Source organism: Lactuca virosa, chromosome 9 (assembly GCF_052849685.1).
Source record: "Lactuca virosa cultivar CGN04683 chromosome 9, Lactuca_virosa_CGN04683_v6, whole genome shotgun sequence".
NCBI classification, from domain to species: Eukaryota; Viridiplantae; Streptophyta; class Magnoliopsida; order Asterales; family Asteraceae; genus Lactuca; species Lactuca virosa.
The window spans coordinates 270,745,528-270,773,327 of record NC_136434.1 but is presented as its reverse complement, the minus strand read 5'-3'; the positions used below and the strand labels follow the sequence as shown (position 1 = coordinate 270,773,327).

General features: G+C 35.6%; 1 protein-coding gene across 1 annotated transcript; it reads right to left on the bottom strand.

Annotated features, from left to right (window-relative positions):
- Window positions 1-2,329: 2,329 nt before the first annotated feature.
- LOC145138052 (uncharacterized) lies at window positions 2,330-3,886 on the bottom strand. Its single transcript, XM_079072200.1, has one exon. The coding sequence runs from the start codon at window positions 3,775-3,777 to the stop codon at window positions 2,653-2,655; it is 1,125 nt and encodes a 374-aa protein (XP_078928326.1). The 5' UTR covers window positions 3,778-3,886; the 3' UTR covers window positions 2,330-2,652.
- Between the last annotated feature and the right edge of the window lie 23,914 nt (window positions 3,887-27,800).

Below are 27,800 nucleotides of genomic sequence, written 5' to 3'. Positions count from 1 at the left end.
TTCTTTGTCAACTTTAATCATGTGATTAAATACATCTAATCACATGTGATTATATGTATCTGGTCACATATAATTTATATGGACAAAAAAGAATGATGTTTATATAAATCATGTGATTAGATACATATAATCACATATGATTATATACACGAGAACAACTATTGAATCGAGAACACAAAGATAAATATTGTCCACATATATCATATGTGATTAAATGCATATAATCACATGTGATTATATGTATCTAATCACATGTGATTATATGTATCTAATCACATAAAATTTATGTGGAAAATATTCATTTTTCGCGTTCTCGATTCAGTTGTTGTTCTTGTGATGAGTGGTGGTGGTCAGTGGTGATGGGTGGTGGGGGGTTGTGCGTGGTAGGTGGTGGTGATGGAAGGTGAAGGCGGGTGGTGGTGGCAGGTGGTGGAGGTGACGGGTGGTGGTGGTAGGCGGTGGTAGATGATATTGTTTGGGTGATGAATGGTGTTGATTTGTAGGTTTTTTTAATTTTTTTACTTATTTTTTTTATTTATATTAATATTATTTGATGATTTTAATTTAAAAAAAAAAATTTGTGGTCCAAATTTGTTTTCATATATTCTCGCAATAAAAAATATTCTCGATTGAACGTTCTCATATATATATATATATATATATATATATATATATATATATATATATATATATATATATATATATATATATAACTTTAAAAAAATAATTTTTTTATAATTATTTTAATCATTTTTAATGAAATCTTTTATAGCTTTGTTAACTTTTTTACTAAATTTGTTTTTCTAATGAACTTTTTTTAAACATATTAGTTTTCAAAAATATTATTTTAACGTTTACTTATTTATATTTGTTTTTATGTACTTTTTTTTTATAAAATTTCATCCTATTTACAAATTGATTTTTTAAAGATCTATTTTCTATAATTTTACATTTATTACCTTTATATAAGTATTTTATAATATTTTTATTAAGTTTTTACAAAATTAGTTTTTTTAAAAACATGTTTACAAATATTTTTATATATTTATTTGTTTATGATTTCTCCGTTTAACAAATTAGTGTTTTTTTTTAGAAATTTATATTTTTATCAAGGTTGTCAAGATCGGATCCTACGTATGATCGTTTTTGAGTTTGTAAGATCGGGATCGTAAAATCGAGATCGGGATCTAAGACCCCACAAGATAAAATATAATTTTAATTTATAATTTTTAAATATGAAAAATATTTCAAACATTCAATTTTTCGTTCAAAAGTTATAAAAACTTCAAAATATTAGTCATAAGTCCCAACACAAAATGAAAGACGGTAAATTGGTAAAGGGAAAAGACATAAAATGGTAAAAAAATTTCATTTGTAAAAAAATTAAAGAAAAATAAAATAAAATAAGGGAAGGTAGGATCGGATCGGATCCCGATCCTACGATCCTACCTACGATCTTACGATCCTACCTGCGATCCTACCCCAAATACGATCCGTTTACGATCCGGATCGTTTTTCATACCTAGGATCGTAGGATCATACGATCAGGATCGCGATTTTGACAACCATGATTTTTATCTTTTTGCATATTCATTTCCATTAGGCATTAATGTTCTAAAAATATACAAAAAGGAAATAATAATAATAATATCCATCATAACAATATTATTGTTAAATTTTGTTTTGACTAGCATAACGAGAGTCTATTTTAACAAAATATAATCATTAAAAAACAACCAGATAGGCTACAGACGTTTGTTCCACCCTTTTTTTCTGCAAATGTCGTCTGCAGACCGTATGTCTTTTACCTTAAAAAAAACATCTAAATCTTTTTGTCTACACAGCCCGTTGAACTTCAAAATCATCCTTTATTCTTAAGAAATTGCATATGATGTAAAATAAAAGTTTTAATACAGATTAATGGGGTGTTTGGCTTAGTTTTTCACAGCACAAAAGTCCTTTTTGGAAAAGTTACAAAAAATCAGGTTTTCCTGACTTTTCCAAAAAGTTCATTTTCCTTGTATCAAAACTCCAAAAGTAGCTTTTAAAATTAATTTTGCCAAACATCTTTTGTTTTTTTTTTCTTTTCCAAAAAGGAGTGAAAAGCTAAGCCTAACACCCCTAAATGTATCCTTGAAAGACTGACTTCCCCTTAAACCTTTCCCAAATTCTCAACAAAGTCCATCAATCTTCTCTAGGCTTTTGAGTATGGCCGAAAAAAGTTGCCCCCCCGTAGATTGTGCGACGGGATCGGTTTCGGAAAGCCATAGAGATGGTTGATCAAGAAATTAAAACAGGATCGTAAATTTTTTATTCAAAGTCTAGAAAATTAGGCAGAAATGAGAAATCAATTTACTGCAAATTACATCATAATTTAACATTTTAAAATCTACATATGCAGTTAGGGTTCTATGAAAAATTCTACAAAAAGCATCAACAAACCTGAAAATAAAATAAAATAAACAATAACACAAGACTACATAACAACCCTAATGTTTCCGAATTTACCTGTAACAATTCCTTCCATTTGTTCTTCAATTTGAGAGCAAACAGAATAAATGTCAAGCTTCATGATTTGGACAAAAACTCGGAAAGTATGCAGACGAGTCTTCATCGATTTGGTTCATGCAATGCGAGAAATACTAAAAGTTTCTAAGGCAGAGGATTCTTCCTCGGCCTACCTCTTTTTTTAGGGACGGTAGCTCCGGCAGTTGGAGTTGGCTGTTTCTGTAGAGTCGGTTTCGGAGGTTGAACTTGAACCGGAACAGGAACGGGAACGGGAACCGGTGCCGGTGCCGGAGCCGAAACTGGAACTGGAGGCGTCGGCGTCGGAGCCGGCGACGGCGCAACAAAAGCCTCACCAGGTTCCGCCAGGGGAACGGTGCTGCCGTTTGGCAAGCTATCAGCCGACGGCCAAGCTTTAGCGTTCGTCGGGAACATCGGCGGCATCCAATTCGGAATGGTAAGGGTTTTTGCCTTGTCGGAGTTCGACATCGCAAATCCCATCGGAAAATACCCCCAACAGCAGTAGTACGCTTCCTTCCCTGGGATGCTCGGCGGCAATGACGACTGTGGTATCGCAACGGCCTGAAACGCCCGCTTACAACTCTGGCACCTCAGGCAGCAGCCGTCGTACATTTTAGGGTACTCGTATAGATTATAACAGTAAGGACACGCCGTCCAAATGTTCGCTTCCTTTTGATTCGACGTCGCCGTCACCGTCGCCGTCGCCCCAGCTTGATTCGCGGCCGCTCCAACGTCGGCAGGATTACGCCTCACAGGAATCTTTTCTCGCTGAATCGGGTTGTTCTGGTTCTGGTTCTGGTTCTCTTTCTCTCTCTGATTCTTCATCGAAACAAGATCCACCTTCGAGAACGCAAACGATTCGTTATCGTACGCCGATTTCCTCGAAGCATCCGACAACAAAGCCCAAGCATCCGCGACGAGCTTGAACGCCGTGTCGGCGAAGGGAAACTTATTCTTATCTGGGTGCAGAAGGAGGGCAAGGCGGCGATACTGCCTTTTAAGGAGCTCATCGTCGTTCCGGCGACTCTCAAGTTGAAGGATGCCGTACCAGTCAGGATGGTTGTTGATCCGTTTGTCGGCGGCGATGAGTACATCAACAACGGCCAAGATCTGGTCGGAACCGTCGAGTAAGGGTTCAGTTTCTTGAGCTAGAAGAGCGAAATCTCGACAACCATTTAGATCTTTGCCTTGTAAGAGTTTCTCTGCGATTCCCAGCAACCGCTCGGCTTCAGTTTTGCTCGTCGATTGCATCTCTGCGATTGAAAAAGGGTTTCGCTGAACGGAGACAGAAAACGACGGAGGGGGAGATGAGTGTAGTAGATGTTTTTTTTTTTTTATTTGTTTTCTTTTTAGTTTTATTTCATTTAGTGGGTGAAATGTTTACATTGTATTCTCATTCCAAAATAATCATTTTTTCTTTAATTTATAATCTAGAATATAATGTACCAAAGGTTTATCATAATATTCACCAAAATCGTGGTAATATTTTAAAAAATATATATTAATTTTATTTGTTATATTTCAAACTATAGTAAATAATTAATTAAATTTTGAAAATTTATATTTATATATATATCTATCTATATCTATATCTATATTTATCTATACATATCTATCTATATATTTTATAAAGCTAGCATTTTTCATTAAATCTCATGCATTTGAAACTCCCAAGACTATACAGAAACATTTTTGCTCAAAACACATTCATTTGAAACTCCCATCTTTTAATTAATACAACTCAAAAGTCTTCTTAATAATGATTTAACACTCAAATGTTTTATAACTTATATTATGATTAATAAGCACTTAATGAAACGTTTACTATAAAAGAATCAATCTTTTGGGTAGACATGCATACAAATCACATACAAACTTCATAAAGAAAACAAGTTTAAAGGTTTTTGTGTTGGTTTGAGGTCTTATGACCATTTTTCGAGATATATTATTATGTTATAGTTTTTAATTTGTAAGTTTGTTATATACTAATTATTTATATATTTTTCTTGGTTTTAGATTCTTTTAATATAATTGTTGTATGTTGTGCTTTAATCGTTAATATATATTAGATCAGATAGATGTATCCATCATATGTTATATACCGTGATGTAGATAATATTTAATTAGATATGTTAAATATTATCGTTTGTTTTGCACCGCTTCAAAAAAATAACTAAGTAAAAGTTGTGAATATTATAAATTTTCTATGTAAATCTGAAAGATATATTTTTCTTTTTACCGTATGTATATTTTATTAATTTTTGCAAATGACATCTACATTATCACTAAATGGGCTAAGGTATAATCAATGGTATAGATGAACTAAAAGAGGAATCTCGGACCTGTCACGAAAAAACATTGACACCGGACCGGTCCAAAATGAGACCGAACCAAAAAAAAATACATGTTCGAGATCGTGAGAACCAGTCCAAAACGATCGGACCTTCCAAAACCGACCCAAGACCACTATGACATGAAGCCACAGTTTAATATAAATATCATTCTTTGTGATAATTACATATTTTTTAATCACATTATCTAAATTTATTTTAATTTTCTATTAAATTTTAATATATTATTTTTGGTAAATCTTAAGGTATTATTTTGATGTTAATTACACAGTTAACGGAATAACTCAAAATCAAAATCACAAACCTTAAAAAAAATACTAAAACCGAGCCGGCAAAAAAAAATACAAAACCGAACAAAAATAGGCACACACAAGACCACAAGATCGAATCGAGAAAGACCGAAACTGATTCTAAAAAGACCAAACTTTTTCGAAAACGAATAGGATTACTAATGTGCATCTTTATTAAGAAAAAGTATTTTTTTAACTATGAAAAATACATTATTAGATTGCGAAATAGATATAAAGCATATATTTTTCATCGTTTCTTTATTCTATCTTTTTGTAGAAATGGTATTTTAAAACCCTACCACGAAAATGTATAAAATTGTTTTTTTTAAATAAAACTTATATATATATATATATATATATATATATATATATATATATATATATATATATATATATATATATATATATATATATATGAAAATTTTTGTTTTTTCCTTAAAAACAAGTTTTTTATTTCTCAATTTATTTATTGATTTTATACATCACATTTACAAAACCAATAGCTATTTTTGGACATTTGACTTGTAAAAATAATAAATTAAATTTGTAATATCCGATTTCAGATTTGAGTTTTTAGTGGGTGCGAGCATGTGTGGCGTGATCTAGGGTTGATCGTGGCGCTAAGGTTAAATGAAGGTCATAGTGTGATATGTGTTATGCATGGCGCAACACGGCAAAAGATAGAAACTCTAATTATTGGCTATTGTGCCCTATATAAGGGCACTAACTTCTATAGTTGCTTCATTTTGTATCACACATTCTCTCAAAACTTCCCTCACCCAAAACCTATAACATCCCAAAATCTAAGTGTAAATTTTTTGAAAATCAGAGTATAAATCTTTGTGAAATGTAAAACCTTATCTATTCTTGAAATCAACATATCTGATTGTACCATCAAACCAAACCATAATATCGTAGAATTGTAGAAACATAAGTGTTGTTTTGAAAATGAACATATAATAAGGTAAATGTTGGGTGAATGACATGCCCCAGAGAATGTCCAAATGTAACATCCCTAAAATCATAGTAAAATTTTTCATTTTCAAAACCATTTTATAATCCATAAGTCATACAAAACATTATTTCCAAAAAGCCATAATCGTAATGAGAATATCCCAAAATCATGTTTCGATAAAATATCCAAGGATGATGTGCAAGGTCACTATAACACCAGTGTTCCAGGTATTTTTCATTTGAGGTTTGTTTCTTTAAAAAGTTTACAAAATGGACCCTACGTTGGGCGTATGAGATGGGTACGTCGAGTGTCGGTAGTTAAATGATTGATCGCGGATTTCTCGAGTACGTTGGGCGTACTCATGCAGAGGGAAAATCCTAATTTTCAGGGTTTGGACCTTATTTAAAGAACATTATGACCTTAGACCATCCTTTACCTTCAGCCTCCATCTTCTCAACGACCCTCCTTGCAAACCCTAACCTCCATTGGTGAGATTTTGATATTTTTGAGTGTTGTGTGTCCATTCTTGAAGGAATGAGATCTTTAAAGTGCTCTTGGAAGCTCCAAAACATTTGTGGATTTGGGATTAACACACCTCTAGCAACCTCCAGAAGGTATAAAGCTCTAAACATTATGCATATTTCTTTAGATATAGCTCTATAGTAAGATTGGTTCATTATTGGTCCCATAGCCTTGGATCTTGGGAGTTTGAGCAACTCCATACATAATGAGGAGTGTTTCCTTTCATTTAAGAGCATTATGGTTCATAAAAATGGGATCTTGATCTTTCCTAATCATGCATGATTGATCAAGTAAGCTTTTTGGTCATGAATAAGACTTAGGGTTGGATTTTGGATCCCTTGTAGCGAAGAAAAGGCATAAAGGTTACAACTTTATGGTTTTAGACATTTGTTAGGGTTAGATCTTAAGTTTGGACATTAAGTCTTTGTAACGCCTGTGTTTCGAGGCTAAGCATTAATTCGATTATGTAATAGTCAAGTTCAACCATTGTAACTTATTTTAAAGTAATAAAGATAAATTACTTGAATATTATGTGAATATGTGATTTTATATGATTATATACTTGTTTGTAAAGATATAATAAAAATAAGCGTCAAAAATGAAATGTTAGACAAACCCGATATCTATGAAGAAAGTTGTAGTGGTCGTGAAAAGGATTCCAGAGATATAAAGAATGGCAAAATCCGAGTTATAACGAAGAAGTTATGACATGTCGAAGTTTCGCGATAGAACCAGCACGACACTACGTGATGTAAAAAGTGAGTTTACGATAAAGTGCTTTTTAGCCTTAGCGATCTAAACGAAAGTCGTAGTGTTCACTAAACTGAGAGCGTGCATAAAAAGAATGCCCAAATCTGACTTCGTATGAGGAAGTTATGATTTTTCCAAGTTTCAGATTAACAGTACATAGCCCGGAGATTCGAATAGTAGATCGAACGGTTTTCGGCCGACAAAACCTAAACGGGAATCGAAGGTCTCGTTAATGGTAGCTCAACGGTAAAAAGACAGACGAAAACGGACGCCGGATGAAGAATTTATGAATTTTTAACGGACTTTCCTTGATGAAGTGATGAATCAAGTAAGAAACAAATTAGAGTAAAACAAATGTAGTTTGAACACGAGATGTAAATATAATCTGGTTTCAGCTCTATTATGCTTTCAATTCTTACAGAGAGAATGTTTACAAGTTCATACACTGGCCTCCTTGTATCTCTAAGTAATGTCCCTATTTATAGGAAACATGAAAGCACACAAAAAATTACAAGGACTATACATCTAAGCTTCGTTACAAAATGCCTTGTAAAATAACATTAAGTCTTCGACATATTACAACAGGTCTTCGACCCTTACAATCTCCCCCTTTTGTAATAATGTCGACCTTCTTCAATTCGAGAGAATCTGTATAGCATACAGCATCACCCTTCGTATTTCTGAGTACCAGGAAATAATCCTCTTCAACTCTTTCTTGTCCCCTTCATTATTCTTCTTGCAGCTATTCATACGAACAATAAAGTTCGTATACTGGGACGTAGTATATCTCTCTACTTCGCATGCCTGGAACAAAAATCTCTTGGCCTTCCCATTCTTATCCTTCCCTGTGAAGACCAATCCAAATGGCTTCAAGCATATCTCCCCATCTGCATACTTCTTTAACTCAGTTTGGGGCTTCGTTGGTTCCATGGGTACTTTCACTTCCAATCCCTTCGCAGTTGCCAACTCCACATCAGTTAGTGCCAAACATTCATAGTAGTTGTCTATGAATATTTTGATGTGAGCAAGACCAAGACGAAAAACTTCTGGATCAGTTTCTCGAAGATACGAAGCATCTTTATCTTTCAAAAGCAATGCAACTTGTACAAGATCATACAAGTTCATCAATGGAAAATCAGCCACAGAGAAATCACATACTTGACCATTCGCCCTTGCAACATGAAAATGAAAGTTCTGCATCATGTTCTCGAACAGAACATCCTTCTTAATGCAAATCACCTTCTTTATTTTCACAAGAGATCATATTTCCTCTGGAAGTTTCCCAAGAACAGCATGAAACCTGACTTTCATATATGTGTATTCATCATCATTGTCGAATTTCTCAGCAATCTTGTACTGAGCCATGATGAACATCATTTCATTCACCGGAAAATCCAGTTGGTTCATGTCTGAATTAACAACATCATAGCTTTGTTTTGGCTTCTTCTGAAAGGCATACATATGATTATATGCAACTCTTGCTTCAATCGTTTCATAGTTGTAATGCTTGCTTGGATCACCCTTGTTCATTCCAGGTGGATCACTTGCACGAAGACTCATAATGCTCTGAACTACTCTTAGTTTCTCCACTTCAGCTTCAGCCTCAGCTTTCTTCTCCTCTTTCGACTTTTCAACTACAATCGTTTTGCCTTTGTCTTTGTGTGAAGAACTATCAACGGTATCCTTTGGCTTCGAACTACTACCACCTTCAGCAGAAGAACCAATCACAATTCCTTTAGAAATTGGCCTTGTAATTGGCATCGTGGTAACAACCGTTGAAGTAACAGGCCCAGCATTTGAGACTATTGGCTTTGTTGATGGAATCTTTGTTTGAAATTTTTTCCCAACAGTATTAACAACTTCATGCGAAACCTCACCAACCTTCGCATCACCAACCTTCTTTTTCTCCCCCTTGCACCCCTGTGACAACAGGTGGGGCATCTGTTGGTAGAAGACTTGAGAACCTAGACAATGGAGCCAACTGTTTATGCAAAACAACTTCGAATTGAGAAAACTTTTGAGATAAGAATTTTGGTGTAATGATCGAAGAGGAAACAGGCTCGACAGATAATTCTTTCAGCTCCTTTAGCAAAGTACTAATCTCCACAAAACTTTGGCTGTTATCCGTAGAAAGTTGAGTTACTTGAGGACTCAAACGTTCATACATCTTAACATACTTTGTGACAGCATCACAAATAATATCCACCTTCTGATTGAGAGATGCATAGTCTTGCTGAGCACTAGCAATCTCTTTGACCATATCTTCACGAAGTTCTTGAAGCTTGAGATTTACATCTTCACGAACTTTCTTCACATCAAGAACGAATAAGGTATGTCTTTCTTTGGCCTCACTTTTTAGTTCTTTTACTTCATGCAGAAAAGTCGCGGACTGAGAGTTCATACGTAACTCATTGTTCTGATCATTATGGTCCACCTTCTCCAAGATTCTAGACTCTGAGTCTCGAATCATTCCAGAAACTTTGCTAACCATCCTGGCTTCGAATGCTTTCATCATAACATCAATTTCTAAACTTGAGACAGATTGACTTCCCCCCATGTCAGCTTGAGACTGAATAATCGAATTCATCTTTTTATTCAGAATCTTGAACTGCTTCATCGTCATTAACATATTATCTGGAAAAGTTTCTTCTTCTTCATCAAATTCTAACTCTTCAAATGTACCTCCAAATCCTCCTTCTTCAGTATCAATGTCCTCAGTAGATTTGGGTGGATCAGTTGATTGAGATGAGAGCAGAGTAGTGAATGGTTGATTGATAATGGTTGCAAAAGTGGGTGAATTGGTAGTGTTTGAAACAAGAATGATAAAAGGAGGTAATGAAACAAAAGTATCCACTACAGAAGGTTCAGGAATACCTTGAGTTGTAACAAGAATTTCTTTATTTGAATCTCCTTCACCCATAGTGACATTTACATCCGTATCAGATACGTTTGTAGTGATGTCTGAAGTTCGAACCTCCTCAGGAACTGACTCGGTTAACGAAAATTCGGGTGGTGTGACCTCAGTCTTCTCAGGAGTCGATGTTGGTATGGAAATATTAGCTTCAGGTGTTTCAGGAATTTTCTCACCTTCGGACGATTCCTCTTGAAGAACCAACTTTTGTTTCTTTATCTTCTTCTTGGAAATATGTTTGGCCACATCTTCAGCTCTTCGTTTCTTTGATGAAGGAGAAACAGGAGCTGGAACCTCACGAATAAGGACCCCTTGGTGATTAAGATGTGGTTTACGAACCATGGTAGGAAAAAACCTAAAGGAGCCATCTGTAGACTTTTGTGAACCACTAGACTTCTTCTTAATTCTTCAAAAGATACCAGATTTTGATGGAATGGTTTCCTTTGCGTGTTCATCAATAACAGGCTCTACCGGCTCAATCAAAACAGTCGAAACTTGTTCTTCTGGCTTCGTCTGTTTCTTTGGTGACTTCTTTTTCTTTGGCTCCTGAACAGGTTTCTCAGGAGTAATTGTTGCATCCTTCTTTGATTTTCTTGACTTCTTAGAAGGACCTGCTTCTTCTTTTGGCAATAACTTCCCAGTTTCAACATCACGATTAATTGTTTTCAAATACTCCACGAGTACTAAGTTTGTTGGATCAACACGCTTTAACATTGCATCAGGGATCCTTGCAATGTGCATAAATACTTCAGCATCATCAGTAACCTCCTTTGGAAAGTGATATTTCATGAATTCAGCTGTCTCTTCACCAGCAGGCACCTCAATCCCTTCTTTGTCAAAGAAATAACGAAGAATCAAACTCCGATACCTTGCATACGAAATTCCTTGTACAACATTCGTTTTTTCAACACTCTTCTGAAACTCCTTCCACATCTATGTAGAGTAATCGACTGAAATATCATAATACAATCCAGCAACCATAGCATAAACTTCCATTCGACCTTTATCTAATCCAACACTGCGACCAGTCAAGCAGCGTAGAAAGATTCCAAATAGAAAATTCCAAACAGTCGGAAGTCCAGACTTCTTGAAATCACTGATCTTGGTGAGTGGGGGTTGATGACCCATCTCATTGAACATGTAGTTGACTTGAGCAAAAGAAAGATCAGCATATGGTGGAGAATTAGGGATATCAAGAATCTGACAGAATATCTTCTTGGTCAAACGTATCTTCTTATCATTCACTAGTTGGAAGGTAATAATATACATTGCTTTGCTGTAAGTAGCAGTGGATCCTGCTTGTGAAAGCCATGAAAGAGGAACAACAAATGAATTGAACATGGTTGTCGATATAACAGAGCTTTTCAAAGCGACTACCAACATCTTCAATTCTTCTGGATAAAGTGAAACATCCGCTTTGACTTGATAGTTTGTGCATTGAATCTTCATGATTGGTTATGAAGTAACATCTTCAGTGGTTTGGGATTGAGCATTGACATCAGCTGAAGTGGCCATGATTAGGGTTTGTTGAAGCTTTGAAGAACAACGTGAATTTGCAGAGAAAATTTGGGAATTTTCCTTTTGAAAGCGTAAACTGATAAAGACCCCTTGATTCCCCTTTTATATGTAACCCTAGAGTTTGAATTTGAAGCGGGATGTTCATTAAATGAGATCCGACGTGACACCTTGAAACTCGCACCACTATTCCGATAAAGTAGCCATGCGTCAAAAAGTAACTGTCACTTCTCCTTGAAAACTGGAAGAAATACAAGACGTCGCATCAAACAACCTGTATTGTTTCACCCAATGGAATTGTAACCGCCACCAACCTTCGGATGGAAGTAAGGCTCTTTCACTTTTGGGATGAAAAGCGAAGTCATGTGCCAGATGTTCGAAATCATCAGCCTGAGTTGGTATTACTCAGAACCTCAAGGATTTCGTGAGTGCGGTGTACCAAACGAATAAGATAAGAAGCAATTTAACAAAAGTTTTGGAAACTGTGATGTCAAAAATTAAAATTTCGACACGAAGGCGGTAAAACCCCGGGCAAAGGTTGCTTCGTTAGTCATCAAGAGAGATGATCAACAGCTTGTGTATTTTCCCGTGAATTACAATCGAATACTTACAGAGAAGTATCGAAGGGCTTCTTTTATTAGGCTTCGTGGGTGGCTTACTAATTTCGTTACATATCAACCTAAACATAAGGTGAGTAATTGTAACAGAAATTACATGTTTGACCATTGTAGTCAGTGACAAGTATGCTTTGGAATAATTTTGAAAGTGACTAAGCAATCAAATGAAACTCACACGGAAATCATATTCATGAAAAAATATTTGTGCTGGATCTTGTTGGGTAACAAACATCGTGGGTTTCGATAGTTTGATCAAGACCACTCATAAGAAATGTAACACCCAAAAATTCAAACCAATTTAAACTTTTAAAAACATTTCAAACCATTAATAATCATTACAACTTTGTTTTCAAAATGTATAATATCAGAGTTTTCCCAGAAACATAGACAAAACATGAGGAGCTATACGATCACGCCTTCGCCTTGCCGAGATCCCCTGACGTACCTGAAACAATAAACTAAAACTGTAAGCCCGAGAGCTTAGTGAGTTCCCCCAAAATACCGATACACATACAGTCCACATAAACATATCATAACAAACTGAACAACATGTAATGGGTCCCCAGCTTTACAGACTGGATTACCCCTGAGCCCACAGTACGAGTCTCCCTTTAGCCCGTAACTGGAATGCTCCCGAGCCCACAGTACGAGTCTCCCTTTAGCCCGTAACTGGAATGCTCCCGAGCCCACAGTACGAGTCTCCCTTTAGCCCGTAATTGGAATGCTCCTAAGGTCTGTTGGCTACCGCACGGAGAAGTACAACCTCAACCAATCCCACATAACATATAACATACCACATAACCACTGAGCATGCAATAATCATATAACATCACAGGTAGTCCTACAGGTCTACCTAACTGGCATAACCACTAGTATGCAACACTAACTCATACCCAACATCTAACATTGCTAGGATAACATATCCAATGGTCTGGCCTTGGTGCCTTAGACTCCTTAGTATAGTGAGGATAACTCACCTCGCAACTGTCGTCTGAAACTAGAAAGCTCAACTCCCGGATCACCAACATGAACTCCACCACCTATAGTTACCATAAAACCCTTTTTCATAAATCTCCAAATTACCAAAATACCCTCAGAAGTCAACTGGTCAACTCTTGGTCAAAGTCAAATTCCACAATCAAAGTCAACAGTTCATGTTAACTCGACTCGTCGAGTGCAGTTCACCGACTCGTCGAGTCCTTCCTGAACTCGAGAAGTCGTGAAATCCTTGATTGGCTCGTCGAGTTCCCCTTTAACTCTCCGAGTTCATACGTGTCCAAGAATTGGGAGAAACCCTAGCCGACTCTATAAGGGTTGAATTGTTGTAATTAGTCGAAATGTATTTTGAACTCTTCGAATGTTTTGTAATCTATTTTACTGAGGCGCTTTTATTCGAAGCCTAAGTGTCTATGCCTTAGTATATTTTTTGTACGCTTTCTATTCCCTATAAATAGGGATATTTACTAGAGTTAGATAAGAGTTTTTTACAGACCTGTCTTTGTACTCTGTAAAGATTCGAAAGCGTAATAGAGCTAAAACAAGATCATATTTACATCTGGTGTTCAATCTTGCATTCTTAATTGATTTCATACTCTGATTCGTTTAATACTTGATTCTTTGATTCATCAATTGGTATCAGAGCAGGAATCACATCTGTGATCTGATTTTCATCCATTCAAAAAGTTTTTGAATCAAATTTTTGGTTCAAAAGTTTCTGCACTTTTTGATCGTGAAAAATTTGTCTAGATTTTAGTTTGTGATTTGATTCTGCATTTGAATTGTTGAATCGAGTGTTTTTCTTGCAATTCCGATTTGAATCAACTAGTTTGTTTTCAAATTTCCAAATCTTCTTAAAAATTTTCAAATTCAGCTTCCGTACAACAATGGCGAGTTTCAATCTCAATTCGATGACTTCGTTTTCTCATCTGTTAGGATCATCAACCAAAATTCCAATGCTAATCCCTGAATATTATGATCAGTGGGCTGATCGTATGCAGGATTATCTGAATGGTCTTGATGAAGAATTATGGTCATGTATCACTGGAAATGTCAATGTTCCAGTGAATGTTCAACCAATTGGATCATCTTCTACAAGTTCTGAAGTTGATAATCAAACTGATCGTCTGAAGAAACTGGAGAAGAGGTGTATGAGAGAATTGCGAGGAGCTTTACCTCCAGTTGTGTACAATTATATAAGGAGTTGTACAACTGCAAAGGAGATCTGGAACAATCTGAAAGATAAGTTTCAAGGAAGTGAGAAGACGAAAATCAATTCAGTCAAACAGTGTTTGGTTGAGCTGAAAGATTTCAGACAAAAAGAAGGTGAAACAATTGAAGTCTACTATGATCGACTGAACGAATTAATCTATCGTTGTAATCGCTATGGAATTACCAGGACTTCAATGGAATTCAATCTCATCTTTGTGATGGGTCTTCGAAAAGAATGGAGAAGCGTAAGTATGATGGTGAAGAATCAATAAAGTTTTGATACATCAACTCTCAATGATTTGTACAATCAGTTGAAGACACACGAAACTGAGGTAAATGAAATTGCTGAAGAGACGAAGCTAAATTTGGGAGGTCCATTGGCACTTGTGTCAAAGATATCTGAGAAAGAAGCAGAAAATGGTGATTCTGAGGAAGAAGAAGGATTCATCATGAATTCGGATGATGAGGCAATAGCTTTTTACTCGAATAATCGTGTTAAGAAGTTTTTTAAAAAACCGTTCAATCCGAAGACTAAGCTTGCTGAGGTAAAAGGAAGTGCTATTGAGTAAAACTGCTGATGAGGAGAAAAAGAAAATTGAGAAGAAAGATTCGAAAATGTCTGAAGGAAAGATCGAGAAAAAGCTGAAAGGTGATGCTGGTATAGATTGTCATTATTGCAACGGAGCTAATCATCTTGCGAATGATTGTATGCTTCGGAAGAAGGATGAGAGGAAGAATAAAGTTAAAGATGAGGCGTATTATGCAGAAAGGCTTGAGGAGGTTCGTGCGAAAGCCAAAAACTTGTCATTGGTTGCAAAAGGTGAACATGAAGATGAAGATGGAACGTATCAAATCTGGTCATCCGGATCAGACGATGAAGAAATGAGGAATCCAACACATGGAGCAATTTATGCGAAAATGGAGGAGGACTCAGATGACGAGGAATTCGAAGTGAAAGACAATGCTTCGTATCCAAGACAACAAACAAATCTCCAATGACAACAAAGGTACGTAAAATTCTCGAATCTTTTAATATTCCTACACATGCTTATGATTCTAAACTAATATCCTTTGATGAGACGGTTACTTATTTTGATTCAATTGTTGTGTCTGCTAGCAATGAGGCCAACAAGTTGTCAATGGAGTTGTTAGAGACCAAAAAGCGATTAGACATGAAAATAAGTAAAATTGATTGTTTGGAATTACAAATAACAAATATAATGTGTGATAGGGATACTTTGTCAAGTGAAGTCAAACTTTTGCAAGCTCAAAGAAACATTTATTGTAATTCAGCTAAAAGACTATGGAAAATTAACTGATTTACATCATTCATGTGAAATAAGTAAAGAGCAACATAGAAAATTACTACCTTTTCTAGCATACGAAAGAGCTAAGGTAGATAATATTTCGTATGATTGTGAGCAAATAATAGCTGATTTTGACAAGATTCCTGATGATAGATATAAATATGGAATTGTCAAAATTGATGAATGTCTTGATGCAAATGAATTAGTTAACATAGTAAATGATACTTTGACTAAATCTGAACAAATTCAAATTTTGAAAAAGATTGAGAATTCAACATCTGATTCTCAATCTAATTTTGCTGATATTGAAGATAATTCTGACAATATTAGTGAAATTAGTGAACTTGAGGATGTTGATTGTTCCCAGGTGTCTGTTGTTAATGTTGCATCAACATTTAAAGGGAAAGAAAAAGTTAAGGATTTGATGGTTGAGAAAGAAAGTGATATACCTTCAACTTCGAAAGTTTGTGATATGAACTTCATGGATCTCAAAGACAGTCAAACTGATGATAGCGATGATGAATATGAAGAGACAATTTCGAAGGGAAAGAAATCTTCAAAGGAAGAAGAAACTCCACGAATAGTGGTTGATCAAGTGTATGGTGATACACAAAAGTTCGAAAAAGTAATGACTGAAAAAGGTGAACATTACCTTGAAACGAATATTGTGGTTTATCCAAATTTCAAGTGTACAGATGATGTCATTTTTCCAAATCAAGTTTTCGTAACTACTAGAAATGTTGAGAATATCAAACCAGAATTAAAGAAGTTAGTTGATGAGGATAATTCAAAAACAACTGATGAAGGTTTTTTCGCAAATCAAAGCACAGTTGAAAACAACTTAACAAAGAATTCATATGTGTTTCAACGTCAAAAACCACAAAGAAAATGGGTTGAAAAATCAAAAATTGAAAAAGAGAATTCAAAACAAGTTGTAAAGGAAAATGAAAGAGTTGTCAAACTAAACTCCAAGGAATTCAAAGATCAAATTGACAAATTTTCAAAGGAAAACAACATTTCAAAAAGACAAGCTAGGAAGAAAATATTTTGGCAGAGTATTGAGTCTCAAAAGATGTCTGAATCACAATCACCCAAAAATGTTTTCAAAGCTAAAAATTCCTCTTTTTCAACAAAAACTCAATATTCATCACAATCAAATCATTCCAGGTCTGAAGTGAATAAACAACCAAGGTTTTCGAAAATTTCAGAAACTAATAATTCAAGAACATTTTCAAATAAATCAAATCCAAATCAAAAATTCTTTCAACGTCAACATTTTAAATCAACAGTTGATACATCATATGCTCAATCGTTTCTAACAAATCCAAAAGTTGATTTTGTTCCTCAAAAGCCAAATTTTCCTAATCATACGAAGAAAGAAACTATGAAAACTTCACGTGAAAAAGGAATGACTTCAAGGAAGAAGATTGATCATTGGCTTAAAGGCAAAGGAAAGATGTAACAGTCGAATACATTTTCAAAGGAGCAAATTCACGAAGCATATGAGAAGTATGTTAATACTCCATCAAACGGCAGTTCATCTTCTAAGGACTCGAACATATCAGTCAAAGCTTGGAAACCAGTAATAAAAGCAAAGAATGTCCATTCACAAACTCGGAATTCGAAGAGTAGTGTCAGTGAACAATCGAAACCATCAAAATCTTATGTTTCGGTTTCTTTAAATGAAGATGTGAACTTAATTGATAGTCTCAAAACTAAAGTTCGTGATTGGGTTAAAAGTTCTTCATTACATTCGAAATTGAAATCTAATTTCCAAGGACCCAAAAAGCCTTGGGTACCTAAATTTTTCCACTGATTGCAGGTACTATGTGATGAGCAATATGATAATAAATGGTACATTGATAGTGGTTGCTCTCGTCACATGACTGGGAAGAAGGAGAATTTACGTGATTTTTGAAGCCTAAAAAATGCTGGAGTTGTGAAGTTTGGGAACAATCAAAAATGTCAAGTCAAAGGATATGGGAAGATCACGAACGAACAATTCACAGTGAATCGTGTTGCATATGTTGAAGGTCTTCAACATAACTTGATAAGTGTTTCTCAACTTGTTGTGGGCACTGGAAATCAAGTTCTTTTTAATGAAGAAGGAAGTGTTATTTCGAATGTTAACACTAAAGAAGTGTTACTGAAATCCAAAAGGAAAGGTGACATGTTCACTTTGGACTTCAATCCGATAGTAGGGAAACCTTCTATATGTCTTCTTTCGAAAGCAACATCAGACTTAAGTTGGCTATGGCATCGAAGACTTTCTCATCTCAATTTTCGAAACATCAATAAACTTGTGGTACAAGATCAGGTAAGAGGTTTACCTGTACTTAAATTTGACAATGATTCTTTATGTGCAGCTTGTGATGTTGGAAAACAACATAAACATGGTCATCCAATTATGATAGATTCAAAAATTATCGCACCTTTGGAGCTCTTACATATTGATTTGTGTAGTCCTTCGACAGTTTCAACTCTCAACAAGAAAAGGTACATTTTAGTTATTGTTGATGACTTTTCCAGATTTACGTGGGTTTATTTTCTCAGGCTTAAATCCGAAGTTGCACAAGTCATGATTGACTTTATCAAAAAGATGGAAACAACATTGAAGAAGATTGTTCGAAAAATTAAGAGTGATCATGGAACTGAATTTAAGAACAATTTCCTTGATTCATTTTTGGTGGACAAAGGGATTTCGTATAATTTTTCATCTCCATACACACCACAACAAAATGGTGTTGTTGAACGAAGAAATAGGTCTCTATGCGAAGCAGCAAGGACTATGCTGGCATATGCGAATCTTCCACAATACCTTTGGGCTGAAGCCGTATCCACCGCATGTTTTACTCAAAACAGATCTTTCATTCATCGTCGTTTTAACATTACTCCATATGAAATTCTCAACAATCAAAAACCTAACGTCAAATTTTTCCATGTTTTCGGATGCAGGTGCTTCATTATGAATCTCAAGGATAATCTTACGAAATTTCAAGCAAAAGCAGATGAAGGGATTTGCTTGGGATATTCGCATAATTCAGTCGCATATCGTGTGTTGAATAAAAGAACACGAAAAGTTGAAGAAACTTTTAATCTTACATTTGATGATTACTACATTAAACAAACTACATCGCAATTTGAAGATCATCGAATTCTGAAAAACATACAAGATGAATCTGAATCCTCACAAACCTTAGATATTGATTATGATTTAATTTTTGGAATTTCAGATCATGCTGTTGATGCTGAAATAAATGCAAATGATAATCATTTCTCTGAACTAACGAAGCTTACTGATGACTCAACATTAACTTCTCCAGAGAAAGGCGAAAGTATGCAAAACAATCCAGTGGAGGGGGAGCACTTGGATTCGAATACTTTAGATGAGGGTGAGCATTCTTTCGAGAGGGAGAAAGAAAGATTGAATGCTGATGTTGAGGGGGAGCATGATGTTGAGGGGGAGCATGATGTTGAGAGGGAACATAATGTTGAGGGGGAGAATTTAGAAAACATTGAGAATAATAATGATTTTGATGATGTTTGTTCGATTGCAGGTTCAGAGAACGATGATATATACGAAGATGCACCTTTGGAATTTGATCTAGCATATTCGCCAATGGAAAAGTGGACAAGAGATCATCCGAAGGATCAAGTAATTGGGAATCCACAAGAGGGTGTTTTAACAAGAGCTCAAATTCGTTCAAAGAATGAGGTATTGAATACTCATCAAGAATTTTGCATGTTCAATGTTTTCATCTCTAAAATTGAACCAAAAACAGTTAAGGTTGCAATGGAACACTCAGATTGGGTTGTTGCAATGCAATCTGAATTGTCTGAATTTGAACGAAACAAGGTTTGGAGATTAATTCCTAAACCTGAAAATGTTTCGATTGTCGGGTTAAAATGGATTTTTAAAAATAAAACCGACAAAGATGGAAATATTGTTCGAAACAAAGCCAGACTTGTTGTTAAAGGATATTCACAACAAGAAGGAATCGACTATGAAGAAACTTTTGCCCCTGTCGCAAGACTCGAGGCGGTTCGTATATTTCTGGCTTATGCAGCTCACAAAGACTTTGATGTTTATCAAATGGATGTAAAGTGTGCATTTTTAAATGGAGAGCTTGAAGAAACAGTTTACGTGGAACAACCCCCAGGTTTTATTAACGAAGAATTTCCAGATCATGTTTATATTTTAGATAAGGCAGTTTATGGTTTGAAACAAGCACCACGAGCATGGTATGCAACACTTACTTCATTTTTGAAACAATCTAAATTTAAACAAGGATCTGTTGATCCCACATTATTTCGAAAGAAAGTTGGGAATCATCTAATGCTTGTTCAAATTTATGTTGATGATATTATTTTTGGCTCCACTGACCCTGCTTTATCTAGAGAATTCGAAGATTTGATGAAAAGTAAGTTCGAAATGAGCATGATGGGAAAAATCAATAATTTTCTTGGATTGAATATTCATCAAAGCAGAGAAGGAATTTTTATTAATCAAGAAAAATATACGAAGAATCTGCTAGAAAAGTTTGGATTGACGAATAGCACAAAGTTACGAGTTCCAATGGCAACTGGCATAAAGTTGACACCTTCGTTAGATAAACCTGCAGTTGACATAACTCTTTATAGGAGCATGATTGGTTCATTACTCTATCTTACAGCAAGTAGACCTGATATCATGTTTTCTGTTTGTAATTGTGCAAGGTATCAGTCAAATCCACGAGAACCACATCTCACTGCTGTGAAGAATATATTTCGGTATCTTAAAGGAACAATTTCGTTAGGATTGTGGTATCCTTCGAAAACTGGGTTCTTTGTACAAGCATATTCGGATGCTGACTTGGGTGGGTGTAATCTTGATAGAAAAAGCACAAGTGGAGGATGTCAATTTCTCGATGGTAAATTGGTGAGCTGGCAGTCGAAAAAGCAAACATGTGTATCAATTTCAACAGCTGAAGCAGAATATGTAGCTGCTGCTGCTTGCACTTCACAAATTATATGGATTCAAAGTCAATTGTGTGATTATGCAATCAATATGAAAAAGATTCCATTATATTGTGATTCTCAAAGTGCTATAAGAATTTGTCATAATCCTGTGCAGCGTTCGAAGACTAAACATATAGCACTTCGTTATCATTTCATCAAGGATCATGTGGAGGATGCAAATATTGAAGTACATTTCGTGAAAACAACTGATCAGTTAGCTGATATTTTCATGAAACCTTTAGATGAAAAATCCCTTGTGAAAATTATAGAAGGACTAGGAATGATCGATGGAAATTCTGTTCCATGTGAAAAAGGCGAATGATGAATGACCAGGAATGATTCAGAGGCGCTGAATGAAAGACAAAGCAATAACCGTCAGCATTCAGAGGTTACTGTTCATAGTCAACGCTTCGACCCCTTCGAATTCGTAAATTTGTCATTTATTTTAAGGGTTGATTAAGAGGTTACTGTTCATAGTCAACGCTTCGACCCCTTCGAATTCGTACATTTGTCACTTATAAGGGGATGATAAAATTTTGTATTTTTGCAACAAGTACAGTTTATTTTCAATTTTCGAAAAAAAAAACCCAAAAAGATTTTCTTTTGTTCTGTCATTCAATTTTCGAAAAATCAAAAATCCAAAAAGATTTTCTTTTGTTATGTCATTCAATTTTCGAAAAATCAAAAAGCCAAAAAGATTTTCTTTTGTTCTGTCATTCAATTTTCGAAAAATCAAAAATCCAAAAAGATTTTCTTTAATTTTGTCATTCAATTTTCGAAAAATCAAAAATCCAAAAAGATTTTCTGTAGTTTTGTCATTCAATTTTCGAAAAATCAAAAATCCAAAAAGATTTTCTTTTGTTTTGTTATTCACTTTTCGAAAAATCAAAAACCCAAAAAGATTTTCTTTTGTTCTGTTTCTACTTTCGAAAAATCAAAACAACAAAAATATTTTGATTCTTATTTCTTTTTAGTATTTTGTTGCAGATAATAATGACGATATATAGTGGATTATGCTTGCAGTTCTAGGGTCAGGTACATTTTTCGTATGAATCAATACATTTTTCATCACTTGAACTAGCTAAGTTGTCCCTAGAAGCATGCTGCTGCATGTTGTCTAAAGCCTCCAATGACGCAATGTGTGTGTACGAAATCCTTCATGAAATTATTCATACGAAAATTTCTTCCCAATCAGGCTTATATTCACATTAGTCTCTGAGCTACCTGACTCTTCTCAAAATGAGTTAAGAGTTTATTGTTTTGTAAAAATATAACAGAGGTCCTTTTCGTGTCTTACATCAATCTTTTTCACCTATAAAGTTCTTACACGATCACACACGAAGACATATGTCCGAGAGGTCTCTGATCAAACCCATCGAGACTTAGACATATCAAAAATTTGTGTTTATGATCTGACATCATGAGAACGTGATGAAAGTGAAACCCAATTTTCACTACACTTTTAAGGAATTGACGGGGAACAATGTTCCAGATTTTCACGAAACATTTGTTTCAGTACCAAAATTCGAAACTCCAAATCATATTCATTTCGAATGAGTGGTCTTGATCAAACATTCGAAACCTATGATGTTTGTTACCCAACAAGATCCAGCACAAATTTTTTTCTTGAATATGATTTCTGTGTGAGTTTCATTCGAAATTCAATGTCACTTAAAATTTTTCAAAGAAAACTTGTCACTGACTACACTGGTTAAACAAGTAATTTCTGTTACAATTTGTCACCTTATGTTTAGGATGACATGTAACGATTTTTTTTAACTACCCACGAAGCATTATAAAAGAAGCCCTTCGATACTTATCAACAAGTACTCGATTGTAATTCACGGGAACCTACACAAGCTATTGATCATTTTTCTTAATGATTAATGAAGCAATCTATGCCCGGGATTTCATCTGCTTTTGTGTCAAATTGAAATTTTGACATCACAATATCCCAAAATTTTCTTATCTTTGTTTCTCGTCTATATTCTTTGGAACACTGCACTCACGAAATCCTTGAGGCTCTGAGTAATACCAACTCAGGCTGATGATTTCAAACTTCTGGCATATGACTTCGCTTTTCATCCCAAAAGTGAAAGAGCCTTGCTTCCATTCGAAGGGTTCTGACGGTTACAATCTTCTTGGGGATAACAATACAGGCTGTTTATAAATGACGTATGGTATTCTGTCCGGTTTTCAAGGAGATGTGACAGCTACTTTTTGACGCATGGCTACTTTTACGCAGTAATGGTCCGATTTTCAAGGTGCCACGTTGGATATCATTAAATACATATCCCGCTTCAAATTCAAACTTCAGGGTTACATATAAAAGGGAATTCAAGGGTTTATTATCAGTTTACGCGATCAAAAAGAAAAATTCCCAAATTCTCTAAGCATCAAAGTCTTCAAACCCTAACAATGGCGACTTCTGTTCATGTTGATGCTGATCCTTCTCAAACCACTGAAGATGTCTCTTCATTACCAATAATGAAGATTCAAGCAACAAACTATTACTTGGAGGGTGATGTTTCTCAATACCCGGAAGAATTGAAGATGCTAATCGTTGCCTTGAAGAACTCCGTTTTGTCTACGACAATGTTCAATTCATTTTCTGTTCCATTGTCCTGGCTTTCTCAAGCAGGATCAACTGCTACTTACAACAAAGCTTCTGACACAATTACTTTCCATCTGGTGAATGACAAAAAGGTCAGGCTATCCAAGAAACTCTTTTGCCAAATTCTTGAAATTCCGAATTCACCTCCATATGTTGCTTTCACATTCCCTCAAATTGTTAATATGTTTAATGAGATGGGATATCAGCCTCCACTATCAAAGATCAGTGATTTTAAGAAATCTGATCTTCCACGACTATGGAATTTCTTATTCGGTATTTTTCTAAGATGTTTAACTGGGAGAACAGTTGGTCTGGATAAAGGAAGAATGGAGGTGTATGCAATGGTTGCTGGTATATATTATGATCTTCAAGTGGACTATTCTACATAATTGTGGAAGGAATTCCGAAAGAGTGTAGAACACACGAATGCTATTCATGGTATTTCGTGTGCAAGATACCGGAGCTTGATTTTGCAATACTTTTACAACAAGGAAGGGATTTTGGTACCCAATGATGAGGAAAAAGTTGTTTTTCAATCATATCACTATCTGAAGGAAGTCATAGATAGTGCTCAGGATTTTCCATTTGTTGCTCGTATTCCTGATGCTATGCTCAAAAGAGTTGATCCTTCGAATTCAGTCTTAGTGGCATATTTGCAAACTGTTGATTCTACTGTTCAAACTGGGAAATTGTTGCCAAGGGACGAAAAGAAATCTAAACAATCGAAGAAGCCTGAACCGGATTCTTCTGAAAAGCACACCAAGGAATCACAATCTTTGAAATCTCCAAAGAAGAAGCCAGTTACAGTTGAAGAGTCTGTGGTTCAAGAAGTGTCAATTGCAGAGACTCAAATAATTAAACCTGTTGTTCCTGAGTCTCAAGAGAAAGTGGTTATTCCTTCGAAGACTGGTATGTTTCGAAGAATCAAAAAGATGTCTGCGCATCTACGTAAGTCTCCAACATCTCATGTCGTACGAAAGCCTCAGGTTACTCATCAGGGTGTTTTGGTTCGAGAAATGCCAGCGCCTGTTTCTTCATCATCAAAGAAGCGAAGGGCTACAGATATGGCTAAACACATATCTAAGAAGAAGAAGAAGAAGACACGAAAGCTTATGCTTTCTACTGAGTCTACAGAAGATGATGATAAAAGAATTCCTGAAACACCAGACATCACTCTTCATGTACAAAGTTCAACTCCTGAGCAGACAGTCGTCATACCACCCAAAGATTCGGTTGCCAAATCAGTTTCTGAGGAGGTACGAACTTCAGGCATCCCTGCAAACGTATCTGATACAGATGCAAATGTCAATATGGGTGATGGAGATGCGAAGAATGAAGCTCAAGGTCAATCTACTTCTGCTCCCTTCGAAAGTATTGTTTCTTTACCACAATCCACTATTCCCATTACATCAACCACAGATTCTCCTACCTTTGAAAATATTATCAATCAACCATTCACTTCTATTTTTTCTTCTCAATTCACTGACACACCCAAACCTAATTCGACTGATCAAGAAACCATTTTTATGGAGACAGAAACTGATACTGAGGGGTTTGGAGGCATGTTTGAGGAATTGGAGTTTCATGAAGATGAAGAGGCGTTTCCAGATCATATGCTGATGACCATGAAGCAATTTAAAATTCTGAATCAGAAGTTGAATTCTATAATTCAATCTCAAGCTGATCTGGGGAGTGGTTCATATGTTTCAAGTTTGGAGGTTGATTCTATGTTGAAATTGTTCGAAGCCAGAGTTATGAGTAAAGTATCTGGGATGCTTACAGACTCTGAATCACGAATTTTGGAGAAGGTTGATCATAGTGATCAAAATAATGAACTAAGGATCAATTCTCAAAATTCGAAGTTTGCTAGTGATGTGAAAGAATTGAAGAATGTCACAAGGGAAAGGCATGTTCTATTTGTTCAAGAAGTGAAGAAAGTGCGGGAAGATGTCAATTTGCAAATTCGTGAACTCCGCGAAGATATGCAAAAAGAGATTGCAAATGTTCAACAAGATTATGCATCTCTGAATCAGAAGGTTGATATTATTTGTGACGCAGTCACAAGATTTGTCAAATTATATGAAAATTTGAGTCCTCAAATTACTCAACTTTCAACAAACGAAAATGCTAACTTTTTGGAAGTGATTACTTTATTAAAGGAGTTAAAAGATCTATCAGTCTAGCCGGTTTCTTCTTCCCTGATTACTCCTGAATTTTTATCTCAAAAATTCTTACAATTCGAAGCACTTCTCAACAAGCAACTTGCTCCTATATTTCGCATTACAAGCCTTCTTCCAACAACATATGCCCCACCTGTTTTCACAGGGGTGCAAGGGGGAGAAAGAAAAACTGGTGGGTCGAAGGTGAGTGATGATGATGCGAAAGTTGTAGGAACAGTATTTTCTTCAAAGATCCCAACAACAAAGCCAGTTATAGTTTCTGCTGGGCTGGTTACTTCAACAGTCGTTACAACGATGCCTATTACAAGACCTATTTCGAAAGGAATTGTGATTGGTAAATCTACGGAGACTGGTGAGAGTGGTTCGAAACCAAAAGAGGTAATTGATAATTCAGCCTTGAAAGATAAAGGGAAATCAATTGTTGTGCAAAAGTCGAAAGAAGAAAAGAAGGCTGAAGCAGAAGCTGAAATCGAAAAACTGAGGTTGGTTCAAAGCATTATGACTCAGCGTGCTAATGATCCGAAGGGAATGGACAAAGGTGATCCATCCAAACACTACAATTACGAAACAATTAAGGCCAAGGTAGCGTATAATCACATGTATTCGTTTGAGAAGAAACCAAAACAAAGTTATTTGGTCACGAATACTGATGCAAGCCAGCTGGATTTTCCATTAAACGAAATGATGTTCATCATGCCTCAGTTCAAAGCAGAAGGAAATTTTAAAGAAAAGGATGAAGGTACACACATGAAAATTCGATTTCATGCTGTTCTTGCAAAAGCCCCTGAGGAAGTTTGGTCTTTGATAAAGATCAAGAAAGTTATTAGTGTGAAAAAGGATGTGGTGTTCGTAAACACAGTCCAGAACATCAAGTATGTGGTTGCCAGGGCAAATGGAAATATTTGCGAATTTATTATTGCAGATTTTCCATTAATGAACTTGTATGATCTTATACAAGTTGCATTGATTTTGAAAGATAAATCATTTTCGTATCTTCAAAACACTGAACCGGATGAATTCAAGCTTGGGGTTGCTCACATCAAGATTTTCATCGAAAATTATTATGAGTGCTTGGCACTAACAGATGTGGAGTTAGCTACAGCTAAAGGAATGGAAATAAAAGCACCAATGGCTCCTACGAAGACTCAAGCAGATTTGAAAAAGTATGATGATGGTGAAATCTGTTTGAAGCCTTTTGGAATGGTCTTCGCAGGAAAAGACAAAGCTGGAAAAGCTAAACGATTCTTATTCCAAGCATGCGAAGTGGAGAGGTACTCAACATCTCAATATACGAACTTAATTGTTCGTATGAATCATTGTAGGAAGAATAATGAAGGAGATAAGAAAGAGCTGAAGAAGATAATCTCCTGGCACACGGAGATTCGAAGAGTGTTGTTGTATTCCATCACGCTTCTTACAAATTAAGGATTTCGACTATGATTACAAAGGGGGAGATTGTAAGGGTCGAATTGTTGTAATTAGTCGAAATGTATTTTGAACTCTTCGAATGTTTTGTAATCTATTTTACTGAGGCGCTTTTATTCGAAGCCTAAGTGTCTATGCCTTAGTATATTTTTTGTACGCTTTCTGTTCCCTATAAATAGGGATATTTACTAGAGTTAGATAAGAGTTTTTTATAGACCTGTCTTTGTACTCTGTAAAGATTCGAAAGCGTAATAGAGCTGAAACAAGATCATATTTACATCTGGTGTTCAATCTTGCATTCTTAATTGATTTCATACTCTGATTCGTTTAATACTTGATTCTTTGATTCATCAGACTCGCTGAGTCTTCGAACGACTCGCCGAGTTCAAGGCAATCTTCAACGGACTCGCCGAGTTTGTTCATCAACTCGACGAGTTCATGACCATCTTCATATGACTCGCCGAGTTGACTAGGCAACTCGCCGAGTCCTTGCAGACCTTCATCCATGCAGACTCATTTTAACCCTTGCCAAGGTTCCAGATTATAGATCCAAGCTTCTAAGGCATGTTTATCACGTAAAGTTGCAAACTTTACACACATGCAAGGCCCTAAAGGCTCTAAATGACCAATC

Coding starts and splice junctions, on each gene's coding strand:
- LOC145138052 (XM_079072200.1), bottom strand. CDS start 3,777: ATGCAATCGACGAGCAAAACTGAAGCCGAGCGGTTGCTGGGAATCGCA.